This window comes from Rhinopithecus roxellana, chromosome 4 (genome assembly GCF_007565055.1).
Source record: "Rhinopithecus roxellana isolate Shanxi Qingling chromosome 4, ASM756505v1, whole genome shotgun sequence".
Classification (NCBI taxonomy): domain Eukaryota; kingdom Metazoa; phylum Chordata; class Mammalia; order Primates; family Cercopithecidae; genus Rhinopithecus; species Rhinopithecus roxellana.
In genome coordinates, this window is record NC_044552.1 from 146,018,449 (window position 1) to 146,041,800 (window position 23,352).

General features: G+C 39.6%; 1 protein-coding gene and 1 pseudogene across 2 annotated transcripts; one reads left to right on the top strand and one right to left on the bottom strand.

The window, feature by feature from the left end:
• Positions 1-342: 342 nt before the first annotated feature.
• Positions 343-17,871, top strand: FUCA2 (alpha-L-fucosidase 2). Of its 2 annotated transcripts, none has more exons than XM_010362664.2 (7): positions 343-961; positions 4,960-5,147; positions 8,156-8,495; positions 9,838-10,048; positions 10,282-10,472; positions 14,884-14,992; positions 17,670-17,871. In XM_010362664.2, exons 1-7 carry the CDS (start codon positions 744-746, stop codon positions 17,682-17,684), a joined length of 1,272 nt encoding a protein of 423 aa, XP_010360966.2. In that variant the 5' UTR covers positions 343-743; the 3' UTR covers positions 17,685-17,871. The 2 variants fall into 2 exon arrangements, with proteins under 2 accessions (XP_010360966.2, XP_010360962.2); XM_010362660.2 differs by lacking the exon at positions 17,670-17,871 and adding an exon at positions 16,536-16,906.
• A 3,866-nt stretch (positions 17,872-21,737) lies between these two features.
• LOC115896924 lies at positions 21,738-23,155 on the bottom strand (annotated as a pseudogene).
• Between the last annotated feature and the right edge of the window lie 197 nt (positions 23,156-23,352).

Below are 23,352 nucleotides of genomic sequence, written 5' to 3' on the forward strand. Positions count from 1 at the left end.
TTTCACTATGTTAGCCAGGATGGTCGCGATCTCCTGACCTTGAGATCCGCCCGCCTCGGCCTCCCAAAGTGCTGGAATTACAGGCGTGAGCCACCGCGCCCAGACCAACATCAGAATCTTCTAGGAGCTGGGTAGAAACGCAAATTCTTGGGCCGCAACCTAACCGCTGAATCTGAAGCTCTTGGAATTTCATCTGATATAAATTCAAGGTTGACAGCCATAGTTCTAACATGCAGCATCTTGGGAGCTGATACAGAGGCTGAGAACGATCTAGGTTGCTTTCCATATTTCATTATGGCGAGACCCGGCTGAGGTTCCTGCCTTGACCTTCTCATCCACGCTTCAGACGTGTGGAGCAGCCACCAGGGCGGGCTGGTGGCGTTGTCCTCTTGGGCAGTTTCTTGGCAAGGTCGTGCCTCCTTGAGGGCAGAGGCGCTGGTCACAGGGCCCTGACTCAGACTCATATTTTCCCCTCAAAGAGAACAGAGCCTTAGCAAAGCCGCCGCAGCTGGCTTTGGGGTAATGCTGGCCTCTTAGTTATGCTGAGCGATGCAGCCCTCCTGGGGTCATTCGGAACGCCCAGGAGAGTGGCCACTCCCACCCCAGAGGGGGAAGGGTGGCCGGTTTCCAAGACCGGCTTGGTCAGGTGACAGTGGCGCGGCATACTCAGCAGCAGAAACGGAAGGACAGCGCTCGCGGGGCCGCGGGAGCCTGCAGAGAGGACAGCCGGCCTGCGCGGGGACATGCGGCCCCGGGAGCTCCGCTGGCTCGCGCTCCCGCTGCTGCTGTTGCTGCTGCTGCAGCCGCCGCCGAGCCCTGCCCACAGCGCCACGCGCTTCGACCCCACCTGGGAGTCCCTGGACGCCCGCCAGCTGCCCGCGTGGTTTGACCAGGCCAAGTTCGGCATCTTCATCCACTGGGGCGTGTTTTCCGTACCCAGCTTCGGTAGCGAGTGGTTCTGGTGAGTGCGTTCCTTTCTGACTCCTCTGCCACGCTTTTGTCCCCACCCGCAGCCTCCAGCCACCACCCAGCGGGCCCGGTTCGCCGCCTGGTGCTGCCTGCACCCTCGTCGGTTTCACCTCCCACTGCTTTACCTGCGTTTCGCACTTCCGGGTGTCGAATATGTGGTTTCTTGCCTAAGTTCTTGTGCTGATGAACAGAGAATTTTTCTTCCGTGTGACTGTAAGAGTTTTCAGACACACTTGACTCCTCACCTTCTTCATAGTTGCTCATATTAAGCTGTAGTTATGACACTACAACATCGAGCTACTACAGACATTCATCAGTTGTGCAGGGGCATCCCACGAGCGGTGACTCAGGCACAATGGCCCGTGGTTGCTCTGCTGCTCCCTGCCAATTTACAGTCGTTCTGCCATGAAGTTATGGTTAAAACATAGTCATGAGTATGTGAAACGAGTTCATTGAACACCATTGGCTACTTAATGTTAACATGTTACCCATGTGTGGCTCTAGGAACTTTTTAAAGAGGTTCTAGAATGGTACTCTTAACACAATCCAGTTATCATTTGCCGTATGAAAGGTGCTACACAAAAATCTGTGCTTTAGATTTTACTTTGAGATCTATGTGAAAATGTGCATGTAATTTCTTAAACTGTTGCACATGTTTTTTCTAACTAAATGCTACAAGTATTAAGTTCTTCAAAATATAAATATTTTGTGTGCATATATAGATACATACACATAATATACTCTTTTTTGTTGTTGTTGTTTTCTGAGACGTTGTCTCACTCTGTGACCCAGGCTGTACTGCAGTGGTACCATCTCGGCTCACTGCAACCTTTGCTGCCTGAGTTCAAACGATTCTGGTGCCTCAGCCTCCCGAGTAGCTGGGACTACAGGCGCACACCACCATGCCTGGCTAATTTTTTGTATTTTTTAGTAGAGACAGGGTTTCACCATATTGGTCAGGCTGGTTTCAAACTCCTGACCTCAGGTGATCCGCGGTGGCTCATGCCTGTAATTCCAGGACTTTGGGACACATAATATATTCTTAAGTAAAATAAGGGAATCATTAAACAGTAAGTATTTATTTGAATCAACTATATACTACATAAATAGTATACATCCAAATTAACATACTATATTTAGTAGACACAATACAGAGTATGAACTATATATTATATTAACATTACATAGTATACACTGTACCATGCTCTACTGTAAGGGTAGAAAAATTACACCTCCATTCTGTTAGGATCTCTGCTGGGTCCAAGAATTAAATTGACATTGTATGATTAAATTGTGTGGGGAGGCTTAAAAAATAAATTTTAGCAAGGTCTTTACAGTATTCGACTTCTTGTCTTTGATGCTTAGGATGTTGTCTTTCCTTCCAGTATAGAGTGCCTTTCATACTGGAATTTCATCTTCTGTCCTAGGAAACAGCACAGAGGTCAAAGTGCTCTTCATGCACCTGCTATTTTTTGAGTTTCTTTACCTTTAATAATATGCCAGAATAGCATATTTTAACCCTTTCATTACAAAGAGATAGACTACCTGAAACCAGTAACCTTTCTTATTGTTAGGTCGGTTTATGTAAAAAATAAAAATGGGTAAGCTATGGAGAATTATTCATATACTTTAAATAATTCAACTTATAAAACAGAGACTCTTCTTATGCCAAAACATAGCTACTTCAAAAAGATGTTACAAATCTTTATTTGCATGTTTTGGGCTATAATGAATCTTGAGTTTATTTTGGAAATGTTTTAGATTAGTGTGGTACATAATTAACACACTTTCTTCCCCCTAAATTGTATCTTATATTAAAATTTGTTCAACCATGAAGATTAGGTGAAGATATATTGGTGCCAGTAGAGGATTTGACATTTGTTAACTGAGACTAGTACTATGCCAAAATAAAACAGCTAGTTTTGAGTCATTTTATTCTTTGCTATGAGTAACTTCATTTTCTACAAATAAACCCATGATTGTTTTGACCTAAAACAATAAAGATACTTCTCATACTAAACAAACTAGAGAACACATTCCTGATGATCTGGAAATGCATTAACCCTGTGGAAGATTCTTTAATCATCTGTGGTTTCCCTTTGTATCCTCTGCTCCTCACTCTCAATTTGACTTCTGGGGAATCAACAGTACAGATGAGTATGTGTGACTGTTCTAAATGTCTATTAAAAACCAAATATAAATGATGAACTCTTTACCATAAGTGCCTCTTTTCATCTCTGAGCATGAAATTCGAGTCTAGACTGTAGGGGAGAGTGCAGGTTCAAATTAGATGATGCTAGGAGAAATTCCTTACTCTTGTTCAACTTTCTGAATGTCACAGTTTCTCTTTTGCAGTTCAGTTTAAAAGGTAATGTCCATAGTCCCAGCTACTCAGGAGGGTGAGGTGGGAGGATTGCTTGAGCCCAGGAGTTCAAGGCTGTGGTGAGGTATGATCATACCACTGCACTCCAACCTGGGTGATAGAGCAAGACCCTGTCTCAACCAATCAATTAATAATGATAAATAAATAAATAATAAAAACGCTTCAAGGATTTTAAACCCAAGTAAAAAGTGTAATGATAGGGGCTTATTATCTCACATAATAGGAAATTTAGAGGTAGTTGGTTCATTGATGAAGTCAAAGACATAGGCTCCTTCTGTCATCCTCAGCCTGGGGACTTGTTCCTTCATGGTCACAGGATGGCAGCCAGGCACCATAACTTCACACAACCTTGGCCAAAGGCAGGAAGGCCAGTATCTCTTTTCATTAGGAGGGAAACCATTTCCACAGTCCCCGAAGTGTGGCTTTCCCTCAAGTTCCCTTGGCCAGCATGGATCTCACATCCCTGTCGTAGCTGTAGTGGAAGCTGGGAATTAGGTAAATATGACTTTTGGGCAGGCAAACAGTGTGCCTGCCACGTAGTATGCCCTTCAGTTATGTCTTCTTAGCAGAAAGAGTCTCCTGATCATCTTGGGAAATACAGTGCTGATTATGGATTTGCTTATCCTGTAGAAGTACTCATATGAAAGAAATGGTGATAGAAAAAGCAGGAGGTGGGTCAGAAATGGGGGTTGCATCTATTTCGTGGGGATAGTTATTTCTGTGTTTATCTAAAATGTGTAGATGTGTTTTTCCTCATGAAGTCTTGCTTACACAGTTTAGGATCAATATACCATTGCTTAGAATGAATGCATATAGCAAGCAATTGTTGAAGGTTGAGTCCATTTATTAAAATAACAGCATCTTCTTAATTTTACTTTTGCCTCCCTTTCTGTCCTGTGCCGCCAAAGTGTTCTCTACTACTGAATATAATAGATGCATGTTATGTTTTACGCATGTAGTCTTCCTTTTAGAAGCCCTAGTCGCTTATGTTACAAAGGACAGTGTGTAAAGACACATACTACATGTGATTTAAAAGTGAAGTATTAAAAGAGAATGGGGCTGGGCATGGTGACTCATGCCTGTAATCCTAACACTTCGGGAGGCCGAAGCAGGAAGATCGCTTGAGCCCAGGAGTTTAAGACCAACCTGGGCAACATATGGAAACCACATCTCTACAAAGAAAAAAAAAAAAATAGCCAGGTGTGGTGGCACGTGCCTATGGTCCCAGCTACTCAGGAGGCTAAGGCGAGAGGATCGCTTGAGCCCAGGAGATCGAGGTTGCAGTGAGCCATGATTCCACCACTGCATTCCAGCCTGAGTGACAGAGTGAGACCCTGTCTTAAAAAAAAGAATGGGTAGCTGAGTTGCCTAGAATGCTCTAGTTTATGGGCTGAGTGGATATCACAGGGAGATAGGTGGAAAATGAGAGGGGGTTTTAGTTTGCATAAGCTTTCTTTAAAGCCAAGACAAACTAATGGGGAAGTGAGAAAGAGAATCTGGGTCCTACTGTATCTGTGTGATGGGCAAATGGTAAGGGGAGCTGGAGGAGTTCTTTTAAATGTGTGTGTATGTGCTTGTTTATGCACTCTTTCCTTTCCTCCCCTTAGGTGGTATTGGCAAAAGGAAAAGATACCGAAGTATGTGGAATTTATGAAAGATAATTACCCTCCTAGTTTCAAATATGAAGATTTTGGACCACTATTTACAGCAAAATTTTTTAATGCCAACCAGTGGGCAGATATTTTTCAGGCCTCTGGTGCCAAATACATTGTCTTAACTTCCAAACATCATGAAGGTAAGTCAATCCAGCGTATGGAAATTGCTGACAATGGTTAAGAAATGAAAAATTGGTTTTTTTTGGAAGAAAAAACTAAAGCAAGGTCTAATTTTCTCTTAGGAGCAACCATAAATGGTGACTGGCACTTGTTTATAACTAAGGGACTGCACTTTCAACCCAAATTGAGAGATGTTAGGAATACAGAAAGGATCATACCCTCCACATAACAGAGGAAAGATGTTCACATTTTGGCACATGCATTTTGAACAGTATTTCCAAGATTTACGTACAGCTGTTTGTTGAAGGAAGTGTGGGTTGCAAGTCAAAGTTCATCATTGGAATTGCACTCTTTCCTTCTCTTTCTCTGTAATGCATCCTGTGAATGCATCATGGGGGTTATACTGCTATAGTCTTGCATCATTACGGCACACCTGGCTGCACTTTTAGCCAACTCTTAGATGGCCAAATTGTGCAAATAGTGGATGAACTGATAGTGATGAAAGTGACCGAGATCACCTGGAGGGAAAAGGATTGTGGAACTGTAATGGTTCCCAGGATAATCAGAGGTGGTAGAAGAATATCTAAACCCCCACACAGCGGTCCTATTTTAATAGAATGGATTCTACCCATTACCACTGCAGTATTTGTAAGGCCAGGGAAGCATTAACAAATTGTTTTTGTTCCAATTGCTTGTTAATTCATTAGTTTCTTTTGCATGATCATCTTTGCCTTGGTATAAAAAAGTTTGCACTGGAGTGGTTGCTCATGCCTGTAATCCCAAAACTTTGGGAGGCCGAGGAAGGAGTATCATTTGAGCCTAGGGGTTTGAGACCAGCCTGGGCAACATAGTGAGACCCTGTCTCTACGAAAACAAACAAATAAACCAACAAAACTAAAAAATTAGCATGGTGGTGTGTCTCTGTAGTCCCAGCTACTCGGGAGGCTTAGGTTGGAGGACTGCTTGAGGCTGTAGTGAGCGGAGATAGGGCCACTACACTCTAGTCTAGGTGGCAGAGGGAGATCCTGTCTCAAAAAAAAAAAAAAAAAAAAAAAAGAAACTTTGCCTTATTGTTTTCTCCAGGGATGGGATGGGAATAGGAGAGGAGAACCAACACAAAAAATCTGGAATGATCATAGGATATTTTTCCCTTTGGCCACATTCTGGTAGCTTCATGATTTTCTCCTGTAGATATTTCTCCTGCTGAGATGAATGTCTATCAAGTGTATTTGCTTGAGAACATGCTGATTTCCTGATGTCTAGGAACTTCCCCAAGCTGTATGGCACAAAACAATACATAGTGAGTTTATTTAATAAAAATTATTAATCAAACTGTGAGGAGAGATGATGTAGCCCACATTTATACATTTTCTGGGACTCATGTTGTCAGATGTTTTCATTGCTTATAGAAAATGCATACCAAGCTCAGGAAGGAATATCGCTGTGTGAGCTTATGGTGGTGATATTCAAATGAAGACTCATGTGGTTTTAGTACTGTCTGACATTAGGGCCTGTCAAGTTGAATAATTTTGAATATGACTTTAGATATCAACACTGCTCTGAAGCTTACCATAGACATGACAGGAACAAGAGTGAGCTGTTTTAAAAAGCTTATTAAAATGAATCTAAGGCTAGGTGCAGTGGCTCACATCTATAATCCCAACACTTTGGGAGGCCAAGGAAGGAGGATTGCTTGAGGTCAGGAGTTTGAGACTAGCCTAGGCAGCAAAGTGAGGTCCTGTCTCTGAAAAATTAGACAAAATTAGCTGGGCGTGGTGGAGTACACCTGTAATCCTAGCTACTGGAGACGTTGAGGTGGGAGGATCACTTGAACCCAGGAGGTTGAGGATGCAGTGAACCAAGATCACACCACTGAACTCCAGCCTGGGTGACAGAGCCAGAACCTGTCTCAAAAAAAAAAAAAAAAAAAAAAAAAAATCCGAAGTATGAGTCAATCTTAGACTTGTTCTAATTTATCAAGAGTAAAATGTTTCACCAAATGTACCTTATAAATGTCTATTCTCAAAAATTCTTTTAGATTTTAGTGGAATAGTAACAATGTACTTAAGTCTCTAGGCACTGATAAAATTTTTGAGGCTTTCATATTTATTATGTTTTAAGTATTTCAGTTTATATATCTCTTCTGACATTTTTATATAGAACAACCAGTAATCTAAATGCAAATTCCTGTTAAAAATGAACCACTTCTAAGTGTTTGTATAAAAGTTTTCAATGTATAAAAATGTATACATTGTTTTTCTTATCTATAAGGTAAGAAAATAGTTGGCAGACTATTTGCTTTTGGGTAATTTTATTAAAGAGGAAAATCCAAGCTTATGATTTTATAGTAGGATGACATTACATGTGGTGAGTATATTTTAAAGTATAGAACTATTGGGAAATAGTAGGGTTTTTTTGCCCCTCTGGTTAAATAAATAATCAGGCCTAAAAGAGATTTGCTATACTTGGATCACCAGTGTTCTAAGAATCACACTGTAATAGAATAAACAATCCTAAAACTAAGCAGTAGACTTCAAACTTTGGTTTAGAGACACTAAGAATCTTGCAGGAGTGCATCTCAGGATCTTCACAATAAATAGTAGTAGTCATCATTTAGCATGGTACATGGATATGTTCCCATTTTAGTTGTAGGCTGCTATTGTTGATTGTTTATTTTGTGCTATACCTTGTGCTAGCAGTTGGCTGAAGACATAGCAGGGAGCACTGCAGACGTGATGCGCTCCCTCAAGTACCTTACAATCTAAGAGGGAAAACACTGGAAATAGATCAGACCATACAGTGATAAACCCCAAAAGTTGCTTTTAAAAACCTCAGTCTCACCTTGTTTAAATTCTCACTTCTCATATAAAAGCACAATATATGCCATGAAAAAATGGCCATAAAACAGTCATTTGTAGGAGCAGGTATTTATTCATCGTATGTACTATGTGATTTGTTTGGGCATTTGTGTGGGTTGAAATTTATTACAATAGACATGCTTACAAGGGTTTTCACTATAATTTTCTAGGTTTTACCTTGTGGGGTTCAGAGTATTCATGGAACTGGAATGCCATAGATGAGGGGCCCAAGAGGGACATTGTCAAGGAACTTGAGGTAGCCATTAGGAACAGAACTGACCTGCGTTTTGGACTGTACTATTCCCTTTTTGAATGGTTTCATCCGCTCTTCCTTGAGGATGAATCCAGTTCATTCCATAAGCGGCAATTTCCAGTTTCTAAGACATTGCCAGAGCTCTATGAGTTAGTGAACAACTATCAGCCTGAGGTTCTGTGGTCGGATGGTGATGGAGGAGCGCCGGATCAATACTGGAACAGCACAGGCTTCTTGGCCTGGCTATATAATGAAAGGTGTGTATGCTATGAGATTGCTGCAGTTACCCTCCATATTCCTAACATATTTCTAACATTTTCATTCCTTCACCTCTTGAAATATTTCATTTTAAGTCATTGGTGGTATGGGGGGAGAGAATCATTTTAAATAATACTTATTAGATATATTAGTATTTACTCAACATAATCAAGGGTAAATAAATCAGGAGTAAAATACAACTCAATGGTCTGATTTTGAGATCAGACTAAAAATCACAGGATCAGGAACTTTGAAGGTGTTAATTTTGTGGGTCCCCCCTTTTTCTTTCCTACCCTGGTCCTTTATGGCCTCTATTCTGGGACAACTCTGTTTCTTCATCACTATTTCCAATTACGTGCTTCCGAATCCCTCTGACTGCTTCTTTTTATCCTCTTACCTTTTGGTCATCGTTGCTGCCCAGCCAATGTCACCCTTGTTTGTCTCCTCTTTTCCTTCATCAACAGCATTTTCCCTTTCTCCAGTTTTTTCCTATTGCTTCCTGCTATGTTCAAGCCTGCCCTATTAGAACAGGGAGTTCTGATTAAACTCCTCCATTAGGCTTAAACTATATGGACAAAATTTGTATGTACACTAGAAAGCACTGGGTATTGTGCTATTAAGTCAGGCAACCTTCTGCTTGCACTTCCTGGGCCCACAAAGGGCACAAATACAAATATTCTGAAGAACTCTTGATACTGAAAACAGCAGTGTGTCCAGGTACTCCTTCCAAGGGAAAAGATGGGGAGCTATCACTTCAATTTGTGACTTAAAACTGTCCCCTCTATGTGGCGTGGATTTCCCGCTAAAATGTGCCACGTGCTATGATAAGTAACGTTGTGGGGATATTTCACATGACATCAACAGTTGAATTTTCTGAGATTTTTCAATATTAGGCACAATGGTAAGAGAAAGAGAAAGGCTAGACTACATGTATGAGATCACTGAATCATTAAAAAGTGTCTTGGGTATAAATTCAGTTTCGGCTATCATTTACAACATAGAAGGGAGCTTAAAATAATCATAATACTCTTATGAGTGCTACTTGTGCTGGGTACCAGGCTAAATGTTTTACATAACTTATTTTTGTTCTAATCATAGATGAGGAAATTCATTATTCAGAGGAGTCAGGTAACTTGCTCTAGGTCTGGGAGCTAGAAAGTGACAAAGTCAGAACTCCAATCAACCCAGGTCTGTTTGACTTCAAAACCATGGCCTTTCCACTGTACTATGCCATGGTCCCTTTTCAGAATTATATTTCAATTACAAGTCTTTTCAGTGACATTTCTTTTTGTATAAAAAGCTTATACCTTTTGTTTTAAAAAACTGTATGTTTCATTTCAGCCCAGTTCGAGACACAGTAGTCACCAATGATCGTTGGGGAGCTGGTAGCATCTGTAAGCACGGTGGCTTCTATACCTGCAGTGATCGTTATAACCCAGGACATCTTTTGCCACATAAATGGGAAAACTGCATGACAATAGACAAACGGTCCTGGGGCTATAGGAGGGAAGCTGGAATCTCTGATTATCTTACGATTGGAGAATTGGTGAAGGTACAGTAAAATGTCTGGTGACTATTAACATAATATTCTTAATAGTGTGATCATATAGGATTTATTTCTTATATAGCTCAGTGACCTATAAATATAGGACATTGTTCTATCCTGTGTTTGTTCTTCTAGGTAGTGACTATATATACATGTATAAATATATAAATGCAACATATTAGCACATTAAAGATGGAATTATTTTATTTATCTAAAAACATTTATTCTTCATTTTTTAGCAACTTGTAGAAACAGTTTCATGTGGAGGAAATCTTTTGATGAATATTGGGCCTACACTAGATGGCACCATTTCTGTAGTTTTTGAGGAGAGACTGAGGCAAATGGGGTCCTGGCTAAAAGTCAATGGAGAAGCTATTTATGAAACCCGTACCTGGCGATCCCAGAATGACACTGTCACCCCAGATGTGTGGTAAGTCATTCTTGTTACCAAGTACTCTTTTATAAACGAAGAGATTTAAAATTTATCAGACATATAAAGAAGAGTAGGATGAAAAGAGAAATTGGATGAATTCCTACATATACAAAGCACTTTCCAAACTTAGCTTACTCTAATATAAAGAGAAGAGGAAGAATTTGCATGTTTTTGAACATTTATTGTTTATCAGATTAAGCTTACATCATTTCTAGGTATCTCCCAGTGGTGGACAAATTTTGGCTGAAAGTACTCAGCTTTTAGAACAATTCTAAGCCATTCAGACCAATGAAAAAATGCAAATGGTTAGTCTAAAACAGAGACTACTGTTTAATCAGTTCCGTAAATTCTAACTTTTGCAGGTGTTGCATCCCATGAAATTAGCAAACAAAGGTACCCAAAGGCAGAGAAAATGTTAGATTAAAAATGAGTCAAAATAGGGAGGGTTCTGGGAAGATGCTTCTCTCTGAGTTTGGGGAGGTTCTGTGTGTCAGTGAGTTCCTGAATCAGATTCCACAAATATGACAGTTTCTGATATGGTTTCTTAACATATATAAAATAAGAGGAGTATTGGTGAAGTTCTAAAAATTCACTTTCAGTTGCCTGATCAAATAGGAACCGAAAAATTAGACTAATTGTCCTTCAATCTACTTGACTTATGACTTAAAACATTAACCCATTGAATAAAATGAAGTAAGGCAATCTGGACAGAGCAAATAATTGTGGAGTTTTAAAATGTTGATCTGGGAGAAGCCATAATGAGAACTCAATACCAAGCTCTCATGTGACAGAGGATAGTGCAAATCTGGTTTTGGAATTTGCTTCTGTACTGACATTTGAATACGAGGGCATCTGATCTAGGACAATCATTAACCATTATTCCATTGTGTTTATTTCAATAAATAAACATAAAAGCTAAATATTTAATGTGGCTTATAAAGCTGTGAGTCTGGCTCCTACCAACTTCCCCGACGCTGAGTGTTCCTGCTCTCCCTCCTCACCATAGGAGCCTCTTCCCCCCGGGTTCATCGTGCCCATCTTCTTGCAGTCATCTACAGACTCCCAGGTCAACTCTTTAAATCTTTTAAGACAGTAGCCCTGGCTTGCTGTCCCTGTCCCCAGAACTACTCTTCACATCATTCTTAGTAATTTTAATTTCTATTCACAGTTCTAATTACCTGCACTTCCTGTCTTCTAAGGATCTTGTCTGCTTGACCTTTGTTACCTGTTCCTTTGCATTATCAACATACAAGGTCATATTGGTAATGCAAAGTCGAACTTCTTACTCAACACTTCCACTTGGATGCATAGCATCTTAGACCTGTATTCCACAGCTGAAGTCCTGAGTTTTAAAATTTTGCTGTAGACTAGCTCCACCCACAGTCTTCCCCATCTCAGTTAATGGCAGCTTTATCCTTTAGGTGGTTGTCAGGCCAAAGGCCTTGGTGTCCTTAATTTCCCTTTTTTTATAATCATACTTTAGACTTTGCATTACCAATAACTGCACCCCTTCCATGGCTCCAGTTTGAAGCATTCTGCCGTCTACCTATGACTTCTTATATTTCAGCTCACTCCACACAGCACTTTGGCTTCCAAAGGGATCTATAATCCAGGGATTATACTATCTTTTAGTCCTATCATCTTTTCTCTGTCTGTCTTTTTCCTTATCCAGAACAGATTCTGTGGCCCGTCACTGTAACTAATCTATTGCATACACCCAACTCCTGAACTCTTGCTCCCTCTGCCATACTCACTTGACAGAACATCAACTTTAAATTAAGATCTACTTATTCTATGCCTGCTCCTGGACAGCTAACTGTAACTATGGAAACTCACACACACATGCACCCAGACACATACAACGTAGAATTATCTCACCTTTGGTTTTAAGGTCAACCCTTGTGTCCTGATCCCATTGCAAATCATCCACCAAAGGATTGTTATAGCAATTCTCCCCTTTCACTCAATTTCACTTGTATTTCTAGCTACCTTCCCATTTCTCTCCTTTCCTTTGTAGTAAAACATGTTGAAAGAATTTTCACTTGCTATCTCCAATTCCTTGCTACAGTTTTTCTCTTGAACCCACTCTGGTCGAGCTTCCACTCCCACACTCCAGGATTGCTCTTCTCAAGGTCCACAATAACCTCTGCCTTTCCAATTCCAGTGATGAGTCCCCAGTGCTCATTTTCTTAACTTACTGGCAGCGTCTGCCTCAGTTGATCACTGTCTCTCCTGATGTTCATTGTACCTGTTGGCTCTTCCTTCTTAGTTAGTTCCTCTGCTGATTTCATCTCATTTTTCCAACCTCTAAATCTTGAAGTGCCCTGAGGTTTAGTCTTCAGATTTCTATTCTTTTTTTTTTTTTTTTTTTTTTTTGAGGGCACTGGCATGATCTTGGCTCCCTGCAACCTCTGCCTCCCAGGTTCAAGCTATTCTCCTGCCTCAGCCTCCCGAGTAGCTGGGATGACAAGTGCCTGCCACCATGCCTGGCTAATTTTTTTTTGTAATTTTAGTAGAGACAGGATTTCACCATGTTTGGCTAGGCTGGTCTCGAACTCCTGGACCTCAGGTGATCTACTTTCCTCGGCCTCCCAAAGTGCTGGGATTACAGGCGTGAGCCACCACGTTTATCTTAATGTCCCAGGCAATCTTATCCATTTTCATGGCTTTGAATGCCATATTGATGACCTCCACATTTCTATTTCCAGTGCAGACCTCTTTCTGAACTCCAGCCTCATTAAGTTCCTACTCAATATTTCCACTGGGATGCATAGCATCTTAGACCTGTACATCCAAAACTGAAGTCCTGAGTTTTCAAATTTTGCTATCAACTAGCTCTACCCATGGTCTTTCCCATCTCAGTTAACATTAGCGTCATCCTTTAGGTGGTTGTCAGGCCTAAAACCTTGCAACCCTTAGTTTCCCTTTCTTTTATAGTCACAGCCAATTCATTAGCAGATATCATCCTCTATCTTTGAAATATATTCAGAATCTGACCACTTCTCATCCTCTCTGTGGCAACCCTCATCCTTTTAGTTTCCATTGTCTTGTCCCTGTCTGGATTATTTCAGTAGCTTCTTAAAAGGTCTCTATTTCTACCCTTTAACCTATTCACCACAAAGCAATTAGAGTATACTTTTAAATAATAATGCCAGTCCCATGCTCACATTTCTCCAATGGCTTCCAGTCTCAGAGAGAAGGCCAGGTCCCATAGATACTTACAAGGGCCTACAAAATCTGGCTCCTTATCGCCTCTTTGATCTTATCTGCCATCACCCTCCCCCACTTCCTCTCCTTCAGCCACTCTGCCTTCCTTGCTATTGTATCAACAGGCAGAGCACACTTGCACTGGGGCTCCTGCACTTGACATTCTGTCTGAAGGCTTTCTCCAGACTCTCCTGTGGCACTCCTATGGCACTCGCATGGTTCTCTTCCATGCCACCTCTAAGAGGTCTTCCCTGCCTATTCTACTTAAAATAACACTCCCAGGCCCCTCCTTTCCTACCTAACATGCCCTGTTCTTCTTACCTGGTTTGTTTTCTCCATAGCATTTAATCAACACCTGATATATTTGTTCATTCTAATTTCTCCCACTGGAATGTAAGCCCCATGATGACAAGAACTTTGTTCAATGCTGTATATAGCTCTAAAACAGTGTCTAGCATTTTAAGATTTCAATAAGTATTTGTTGAGTAGTTGAATAAATGAATGAATTCTGTTTTTTTTTTTTTTGTTTTTTGTCTACAGCATACTTCCCTTACCTTCTTCTTTGTTCCCATTCATCCTTTAAGTCTCAGATTAAATGTCATGTTCTTGGTGAGGCTTCTTTCTGATGTTCTAATCTAAAGAGATCCTTTTGTTACAATCTCTCAATTTCCTTTTCTTTCATAGTGCTTATCAGAACTCACACTTTCATATTATTTGTGTGATTATTAAGTGTTTGCCTTCCCCACTCTAGTCTAAGCTCCGTAAGAACTATGTGTGTTTTGTTTTTTATTGTAACCCTAACACTGAGCACAGTATTAGGCACAGAATTGACACATGCATATCTTGTCTTGTTGAATGAATGAATGGATATAAAAATTTGAATAACACATGAAAAGCCATGAAGCTCTTGCATCCTGCCCCCTTAGGTCATCTGCTTCCCCTTTTCAGATCCATGAGAGCAGTCTGATGAAGAGGAATGCTATCTCAGGAAAATCTTTGTCTTCCAAGAACTTCCTTTTGGTCTTGGGGGAGGAAGGTACTTTTTTATACCAACATGGGGCTATTTTTCCCTCCCTTCTATTAATGGTGACACTGTGGAAGTATCTCTGTAAAAAAATTCCAGATTGTTCCTGATCCATAAATAATGAGAAACATGGGATGTAACTTGTTACTATGCTTTTTATCTTTTTCTTTTAACCAGGTACACATTCAAGCCTGAAGAAAAATTGGTATATGCCATTTTTCTTAAATGGCCCACATCAGGACAGCTGTTCCTTGGCCAGCCCAAAGCTATTCTGGGGGCAACAGAGGTAAGAGGGAATTTTACCTTGTTCCTTTAAATTGCTGATTAGAACATCTTGATGTAAACATAACTTTTAACTTTAAGGGGAGCCTTATATCTGTTTCTCTTATACCTCATAAAAGTAATTATAAATGAGCTCCAGCCAAGCATTGAGGCTCACACTGTAATTCCAGCACTTTGGGAAGCTGAGGCAGGTGGATGTCTTGAGGCCAGAAGGTTGAGACTAACCTGGGCAACATAGCAAGACCCCTCTTTACAAAAATTTTTTTAAAAGCTAGCTGTGCATGGTGGCACGCACCTGTAGTCCTAGTTACTCAGGAGGCTCAGGCAGGAGGATTGCTTGAACCCAGTAGGTCAAGACTACAGTGAGCTATGAGTGCACCACTTCAGCCTGTCTCTGAAAAAATAAATAAAATAAATAAAATAAAATAAAATAAAATGAATTTCACCAATGACAGTGTTTGGTCAAAATCTTTGAAACTTTTTGTTTCCCAGAAAACTAAGCTGATAAAGCAGCTACAGTATCTCTATGCATATCACTGTAAAATAGACATTATTCTTTACAGTCATTCTATGTTGTTCAAGTTCATTGCATGCATCCAAAACGATTCTTCTCATAAAACTAGAATTCGGATGCTTTCCCTGACACCCCACCCCAGAACATATCTGAATACAAGATGTCATGACTCTACTATTTTATGTTTATAAAACATTTTGGAGAAAGTTAGAGATTAATCTAACTGTTGTAACCACCACATCTGGCATTGAGTTCATTCTGATACATTTTATAACTTATTTTTTAAAATAAATTATCCCTTTGGAGGTGAATTGTCCATATGGCTCTCCTTGCATCACCTTTCTGCGTTTCATTTCTAATACGTGTGGTTGATGAGGTAGAAAGAAGATGAGTTCAAATCTAATGTTTAATTACAGCTTAGTAGACCAAGTATGACACTGATTATATTTTTATTTTATCTATGTTCTTTTTGGTGCCAATTAACATCATTATTTAAAAGCTCCTGGGTTTTGTTTTCGTATTGATCCACCTAAGAAGCAAAGTTTTTGGTTCAAAATAACCCTAGAATATGTAGAGAACTTATTTGAATTTGCTTAGTATAGTAAGACTAAGGATATAAAATACAGTAATAATTGATCAAATATATGTATTATTGATTAGTGGAGGTTATTAGAAAATCTGGGGAACACTGAGTAGATACTTGGGCAGACTCTTGTTTCGGAGCCATTTTCTGCTCCTGATCCTCTCTTTAGCATTTTCTCCACTCTGACACTCCATTCAACCTTGAAAATTCTCCTTCCCCAACCCCTGCACACTTTTATTTCCCTCTTGAGAGTAAAATAGAAGCAAGAATATAGAGGCAAGATACATATACTTAATTGGATGAAGAGTGATTGTGAATCACTAAATAAAGGTAAAAATGAATCTCTTGTCTATATATTTTTTTGAACTACTACTGAGTCCTTCTCAATAGAAAGTGGGTGAGATAAAGAGATAAATTTGGAAACATTTGCATGTATGTTTTTAATTTCAGGTGAAACTACTAGGCCATGGACAGCCACTTAACTGGATTTCTTTGGAGCAAAATGGCATTATGGTAGAACTGCCACAGCTAACCATTCATCAGATGCCATGTAAATGGGGCTGGGCTCTAGCACTAACTAATGTGATCTAAAGTGCAGCAGAGTGGCTGATGCTGCAAGTTATGTCTAAGACTAGGAACTATCGGGTGTCTATAATTGTAGCACACGGAGAAGGCAAATGTAAAATTGGATAAGAAAATTATTTTGGCAATTCAGCTCTTTCCCTTTTTCCCACTAAATTTTTTCTTAAATTACCCATGTAACCATTTTAACTCTCCAGTGCACTTTGCCATTAAAGTCTCTTCACATTGATTTGTTTCCATGTGTGACTCAGAGGTGTGAATTTTTTCACATTAGAGTAGCAAGGAATTGGTGGTATTACGGACTGAACTGAAAATTTTATGTTGAAACCATATCCCCCAACATGACTATATAGTTATGTATCACTTAATGATGGGGATATTTTCTGGGAAATGCATTGCTAGTCAATTTTTTTTTTTTTATGCCAACATCACAGAGTATATTTACAAAATCCTAGATGGCATAGCCTACTACACACCTAATGTGTATAGTATAGACTATTGCTCCTAGGCTACAGACATATACAGCATGTTACTGAATACTGTAGGCAATAGTAACACAGTGGTATTTGTGTATCTAAACATACGGAAACATAGAAAAGGTACAGTAAATATACTGTAAAATAAATGGTGCACCTATACAGGGTACTTACTGTGAATGGAGTTTACAGGACTGGAAGTTGCTCTGGGTGAGTTAGTGAGTGAATGGCGAGTGAATGTGAAGGCCTAGGACATTATTGAACACTACCAGACTTTATAAATACTGTATGCTTAGGCTACGCTACATTTATAAAAAATGTTTTTCTTTCTTCAGTTACAAATTAACATAAGCTTACTGTAACTTTACAAAGTTTTTAATTTTTAAAACCTTTTTGGCTCTTTTGTAATAACTTAGCTTAAAACATAAACTCATTGTGCAAATGCACAAAAATATTTTCTTTCTTTATATTCTTATTCTATAAGCTTTTTTCTATTTTTAAAGTTTTTAACTTTTTACTTTTACAGAAACACACACATTAGCCTAGCCTACATGGGATCAGGATCATCAGTGTCACTGTCTTCCATCTCCACATCTTGTCCTGCTTAGAAGGTTTTCAGGGGCAATAATAGCCATGGAGCTGTCATCTCCTATAACAATGCCTTCTTCTGAAAAACTTCCTGAAGGACCTGCCTTATGCTGTTTCACATTTTTTTTTTTTAAAGTAGAAGTACACTCTAAAATAATGACAAAACATATAGCATAGCAATACATAAACCAGTAACCTAGCTGTTTATTATCAAGTATTATATACCTTACATCATTTTATATGCTAGATTTTTATATGACTGGCAGCACAGGTTTGTTTACACCAGCATCACCATAAACAATGTGATTAACGTGTTGTGCTACCTTATGATGGCTATGATGTCACTAGGTGATAGGAATTTTTAGCTCCATTATAATCTTATGGCACCACCAATATATATGTGGTCCATTATTGACTGAAAAGTTATGTGGTACATGGCTATATTTTGAAATAGGGCCTTTAAAGAGTAACTAAGGTTAAGTGAGGTCATAAAGGTAGGGCCCTCAAGCCAATAGGACTGATGTCCTTATAAGAAGGGGAAGACACACCAGGGATACAAGTGCACAGAGGAAAGGCCGTATAAAGACAGTGGGAAGGTGCCATCTGCAAGTCAAGGAGAGAAGTCTTTGAAGAAACCAAATCTGCTGATACCTTGGACTTTCAGCCTCCAGAACTGTGAGAAAATAAATTTCTGTTGTTTAACCTCAGTAGAGGTTGTGTTTTCTATTCCCATTTGCTGCAATGTATGTTTACCAAAGACTGTTTGAGTTTGTGACTGTAGTGGGTCAAATAGTGTTCCCCAATAATTTATGTCCACCTGGAACCTCAGAATGTATTCTCACTTGGAAATCATGTCTTTGCAGATGTAACAGGTAAGTATTGAGATAAGCTCATATTGGATATGGGTAGGTTCTAAATCCAATGACAGTATCCTTATAAATGACAGAAAAGGACACAGAGACAGAAAAAGGCCATGTGACAATGAGGCAGAGATTGGAGAGGGAGCATGGCCCTGCTGACACCTTGATTTTGGATTTCTAGCCACCAGAAGTGTGAGAGAATAAATTTCTCGTTTTAAGCCACTTACGGAGTGGTAATTTGTTACAGCAGCTCTAGGAAACTAATAGTTACCAAATAAATTGATTATGCCAGGTGAACTTTTTATGATGATTTTAAGAGCCAATGACGCAAGTGTGAAGAGTTGTAGTTTCCGTGAAAGCCAAGTTAAATACTTTGGAAAGACTAGATAAAAGTTTGTTGACTTTAAAAATTAAAAAAAAAAAAAAGAAAAAAATGCTATTGGTTAAGTGTGCGCAAAACTGTTCTAAAAGATTGGGGGAAAATATAGTAAAAATCTTCAAGAATTCTGCATCTCTGGTTCATACCTATGACACCTATGACATTACATGTAGTTTGTACAAGAAAGATAATTAGATTGCAAGCTCCAGTTTGTAATCCCAGCTACTTGAGAGGCTGAGGTGGGAGGATCCTTGAGGCCAGGAATTTAAGAAAGACAAATTGGAGAACATCTATCAGCAGACCTATATGGGAAAGCAGCTATGCTGTACTACGCTATGTCACCAACAGCCCAACTGAGTAGACCTACACTAAAAAGTTAGAAAAAACCTGGATCCTATAGTAAATAAGTGATATAGAACATTTAAAGTTAAAATGTCTATATATGTATTTTTTATGACATCCTGATTTACATAACTTTTTAGATTAACTAAACAACTAAAGGTTTCTGATGAGAGGGCTCCTGCTATACTGTTAGAAAACAGATATGTACTATCTAAGACCAATTAACTTTATTTTTATACTTATTCATTTTTTTGAGACAAGAGTCTCACTCTGTCGCCCAGGCTGGAGTGCAGTGGCATGATCTCAGCTCACTGCAACCTCCGCCTCCCAGGTTCAAATGATTCTCCTGCCTCGGCCTCCCAAGTAGCTTTACATACATGTGGTTTTTACCTTGTCGTCTCTTCCACTGCCACAATTATACAGATGCGTATGATTCCAGGAGATAATTTTCAGCTGATCAAATTTGTATCTTACAAGGCCACACCTGTTTAGTCTCAAATTTTCGCTGGATGAAATCCTGGGTTAATTTTATTGGAAGAGATGCGTGCCCATTATACACACATTCCCTAATTTCCCAAAATGCTATTTTTCATTTACCCTATTAAAAATGAGAATATCATATTTTGTCAAATTTTGAAAATAAGCATTTTCCCTCCTCTCCACCTCTACTTTTTTTTTTTTTTTTCCAGACACGGTCTCACTCTCACCCAGGCTAGAGTGCAGTGGTGCAATCATAGCTCACTGCAGCCTTGACTTACTGGGCTCAAGTGATTCTCTCACCTCACCCTGCAAGTAGCTGGGACTCTGGGCACATGCCACTGTGCCTGACTAATTTTTTTGTAGAGAGAGGATTTTACCGTGTTGCCCAGGCTGGACCATTATCTTTTTTTTTTTTTTTTTTTTTTTTTTATCAAGCATCCTTTAGTCCTTTATTTATTTATTTATTTATTTATTTATTTTATTATACTTTAAGTTCTAGGGTACATGTGCATAACGTGCAGGTTTGTTACATATGTATACTTGTGCCATGTTGGTGTGCTGAACCCCTCAACTCGTCAGCACCCATCAAGTCATCATTTATATCATGTATAACTCCCCAATGCAATTCCTCCCCCCTCCCCCCTCCCCATGATAGGCCCCAGTGTGTGATGTTCCCCTTCCCGAGGCCAAGTTTCCTCATTGTTCAGTTCCCACCTATGAGTGAGAACATGCGGTGTTTGGTTTTCTCTTCTTGTGATAGTTTGCTAAGAATGATGGTTTCCAGCTGCATCCATGTCCCTACAAAGGACGCAAACTCATCCTTTTTTATGGCTGCATAGTATTCCATGGTGTATATGTGCCACATTTTCTTAATCCAGTCTGTCACAGATGGACATTTGGGTTGATTCCAAGTCTTTGCTATTGTGAATAGTGCCGCAATAAACATACGTGTGCATGTGTCTTTGTAGTAGAATAATTTATAATCCTTTGGGTATATACCCAGTAGTGGGATGGCTGGGTCATATGGTACATCTAGTTCTAGATCCTTGAGGAATTGCCATACTGTTTTCCAGAATGGTTGAACTAGTTTACAATCCCACCAACAGTGTAAAAGTGTTCCTATTTCTCCACATCCTCTCCAACACCTGTTGTTTCCTGATTTTTTAATGATTGCCATTCTAACTGGTGTGAGATGGTATCTCATTGTGGTTTTGATTTGCATTTCTCTGATGGCCAGTGATGATGAGCATTTTTTCATGTGTCTGTTGGCTGTATGAATGTCACCTACAGAATGGGAGAAAATTTTTGCAACCTACTCATCTGACAAAGGGCTAATATCCAGAATCTACAAAGAACTCAAACAAATATACAAGAAAAAAACAACCCCATCAAAAAGTGGGCAAAGGATATGAACAGACTTTTTTTTTTTTTAAGTTTTCAATATTTTGCTCAAGATTTATTTTTTTAATTACAGCATTTGAAGAAGAGGATCTAATTCCACACAAAATGGAAGACTCTAAAATGTATCCATTAAACTGCTAAAAAATAAATAGAGTGGTGAGAATACCACATAAGCCCAATTTAGATTCTGAGTGCTGTCACCTGTGATTACAGTTATACAGACTCTTCCAAGCTTATAGCTGGAGCTCCTGGAAGCTGTTTTATACTCTGATGCAAGGACAAAAAAAAACACAACTCAGGAAGGAATTAAGTCCTGAATTATTGGTTTCATCACATCCACCCTCTACCCCAAAACAGCACAAAAGAAACAGTGACCACACCCTGTAGATCTTTTTGTGTAAAAGAGGTAATGAAGAACTGGGATGGGAACAAGTCATGAAGACGTCTTAAAAAGGTCCCTTTCAGGTAAGTTTGTACACACCATCACGCAACGAGCCTCTCATCAATTATGGTTAGGAAACCAGGTTCAATTCTCAGGAAATCCCAATTTCATTCATTTACTCAATATGAATTTACAAGGTGCCTATATATTATCAGCTTCCACTTGCAGCCATTTCTAGATAAAAAAGAAACCTGGCATCTCTACAGGGGCCACCAAGTTCCCCAAATCTACCACTGAAAGGAACTTTTTGGAACTGGGTTTCTTCTGTACCTCTGAAAGGGTAACATCTTAAAGCTGAATCATCTTTAACCTGGAGGTCCAACATGACATTTAGCAATACTTGCAACCCATACATTAAAATATACACTAAATTCTGAAGGCAGCTATGCTGCAAAATGGTTTAAACAATTCTACAGCATTCATTTATGCTTGAAATTCCAGTCCTAGACCAAGTTTGTGGCCACCAGCATAGATGTTCTTGCCACCCAGGGGAGCTGACAGTGTCGGTTTGATACCTGGCTTTAGGCTTTGAGTGTATCCTAAACCTATCAGGCTGGAGTTGTTCACTTTAGTGGAGAAGTGGGCTTTAGGGTCGATCTGGTACTTGGCTGCTATTCCGAAGTGAGTGTTACTGTTTCCTGCTGTCCCAGAGAAACTGACAGCAGTCTCCAACTTCTTGTTCACCTTCTGGTAATTGGACCTGCCAAACTGTCCTGTCATTCACATTAGTGTGAAGCTAGAGTTCAGTATTGTGGCCAACCGCAAAGTTGCTCTGGGTCACTCAGGACTTTGTGGTCTCAAAATTCACCTGGTAGCCGTCCAGCCAACCCTCATAACCCAGCACTTAGAGCGCCTCGGACTGAAGGCCCAGCAACGTCCAAATCCACGTCGCAGCCCAGGTTAATGTCCTCCCGCTTGCATCCTGTCTTGATTTTAGCATTTTCCCCCCAGTGTTAGGGGAGAAGGATGAATGGAGGGTCAGCTTCAGTCCACATGTTAACTGATCTCCCATAGTAATCTCGGTGCCTAGAGTGTTGTCAGTGTTCCATTTCCTTGTAAATGTCAGGCCATATTCGCTCTATCTGTACATGGCTTCCAGACTGCCTGTAACTTTGGTGGTCTAAGTGTTGGCTGAGCCTGAGCTTGTAAATTCCAATCCATTCTCAGATTTTGTTTTCAAATCAGGTTTTATTAAGCCAAATCCATATCCCTTGGTGAAGACATGCTTGGCAGATTTGCCAAGATTAGCATATGTGAGTGGCACAGCCATCTTCTGCTCAGAGACAATGCCAGTGGGCTCAGAGGTCTATGTTGAGGGCTATGGCTCTGCTACCTATTTTTAAAAACATTCTAGACACAAACTCCCTAGCAGTCAGCTGCAGGCCTAGCTGGCCTTAGAAGAGACGTCATTCATTTATTTTCTACCTTCTACTGTTCAGCTACATGTTATGTTGGAGGAACATAAAACAATGTTACTGAAAATATATGTCAACATACTAATGATACATAATGATTTACTTTTGCCCTAATTACCCTTCTAAATGAAGAATTACAGATGTATTACTAGAGACAATGAATTATTTCTTTTCCAGAAAGTAAAGCTATTTGCTTTTTACTAAATGAACAAGTTAACAACAACAAAAAAGCACCAAGTACACGACACGACCAATTAAAATGAAACTTAAACTAGCATGCTCTCTCTTCCGAAATAATAACA

What these genes read in the sequence shown, in the direction of transcription:
- FUCA2 (XM_010362660.2), top strand. Translation starts at nt 744, where the DNA reads ATGCGGCCCCGGGAGCTCCGCTGGCTCGCGCTCCCGCTGCTGCTGTTG. An exon ending in TTCGGTAGCGAGTGGTTCTG is followed by an intron (nt 962 to 4,959) that starts GTGAGTGCGTTC and finishes TCCTCCCCTTAG; the next exon opens with GTGGTATTGGCAAAAGGAAA. An exon ending in AACTTCCAAACATCATGAAG is followed by an intron (nt 5,148 to 8,155) that starts GTAAGTCAATCC and finishes ATAATTTTCTAG; the next exon opens with GTTTTACCTTGTGGGGTTCA.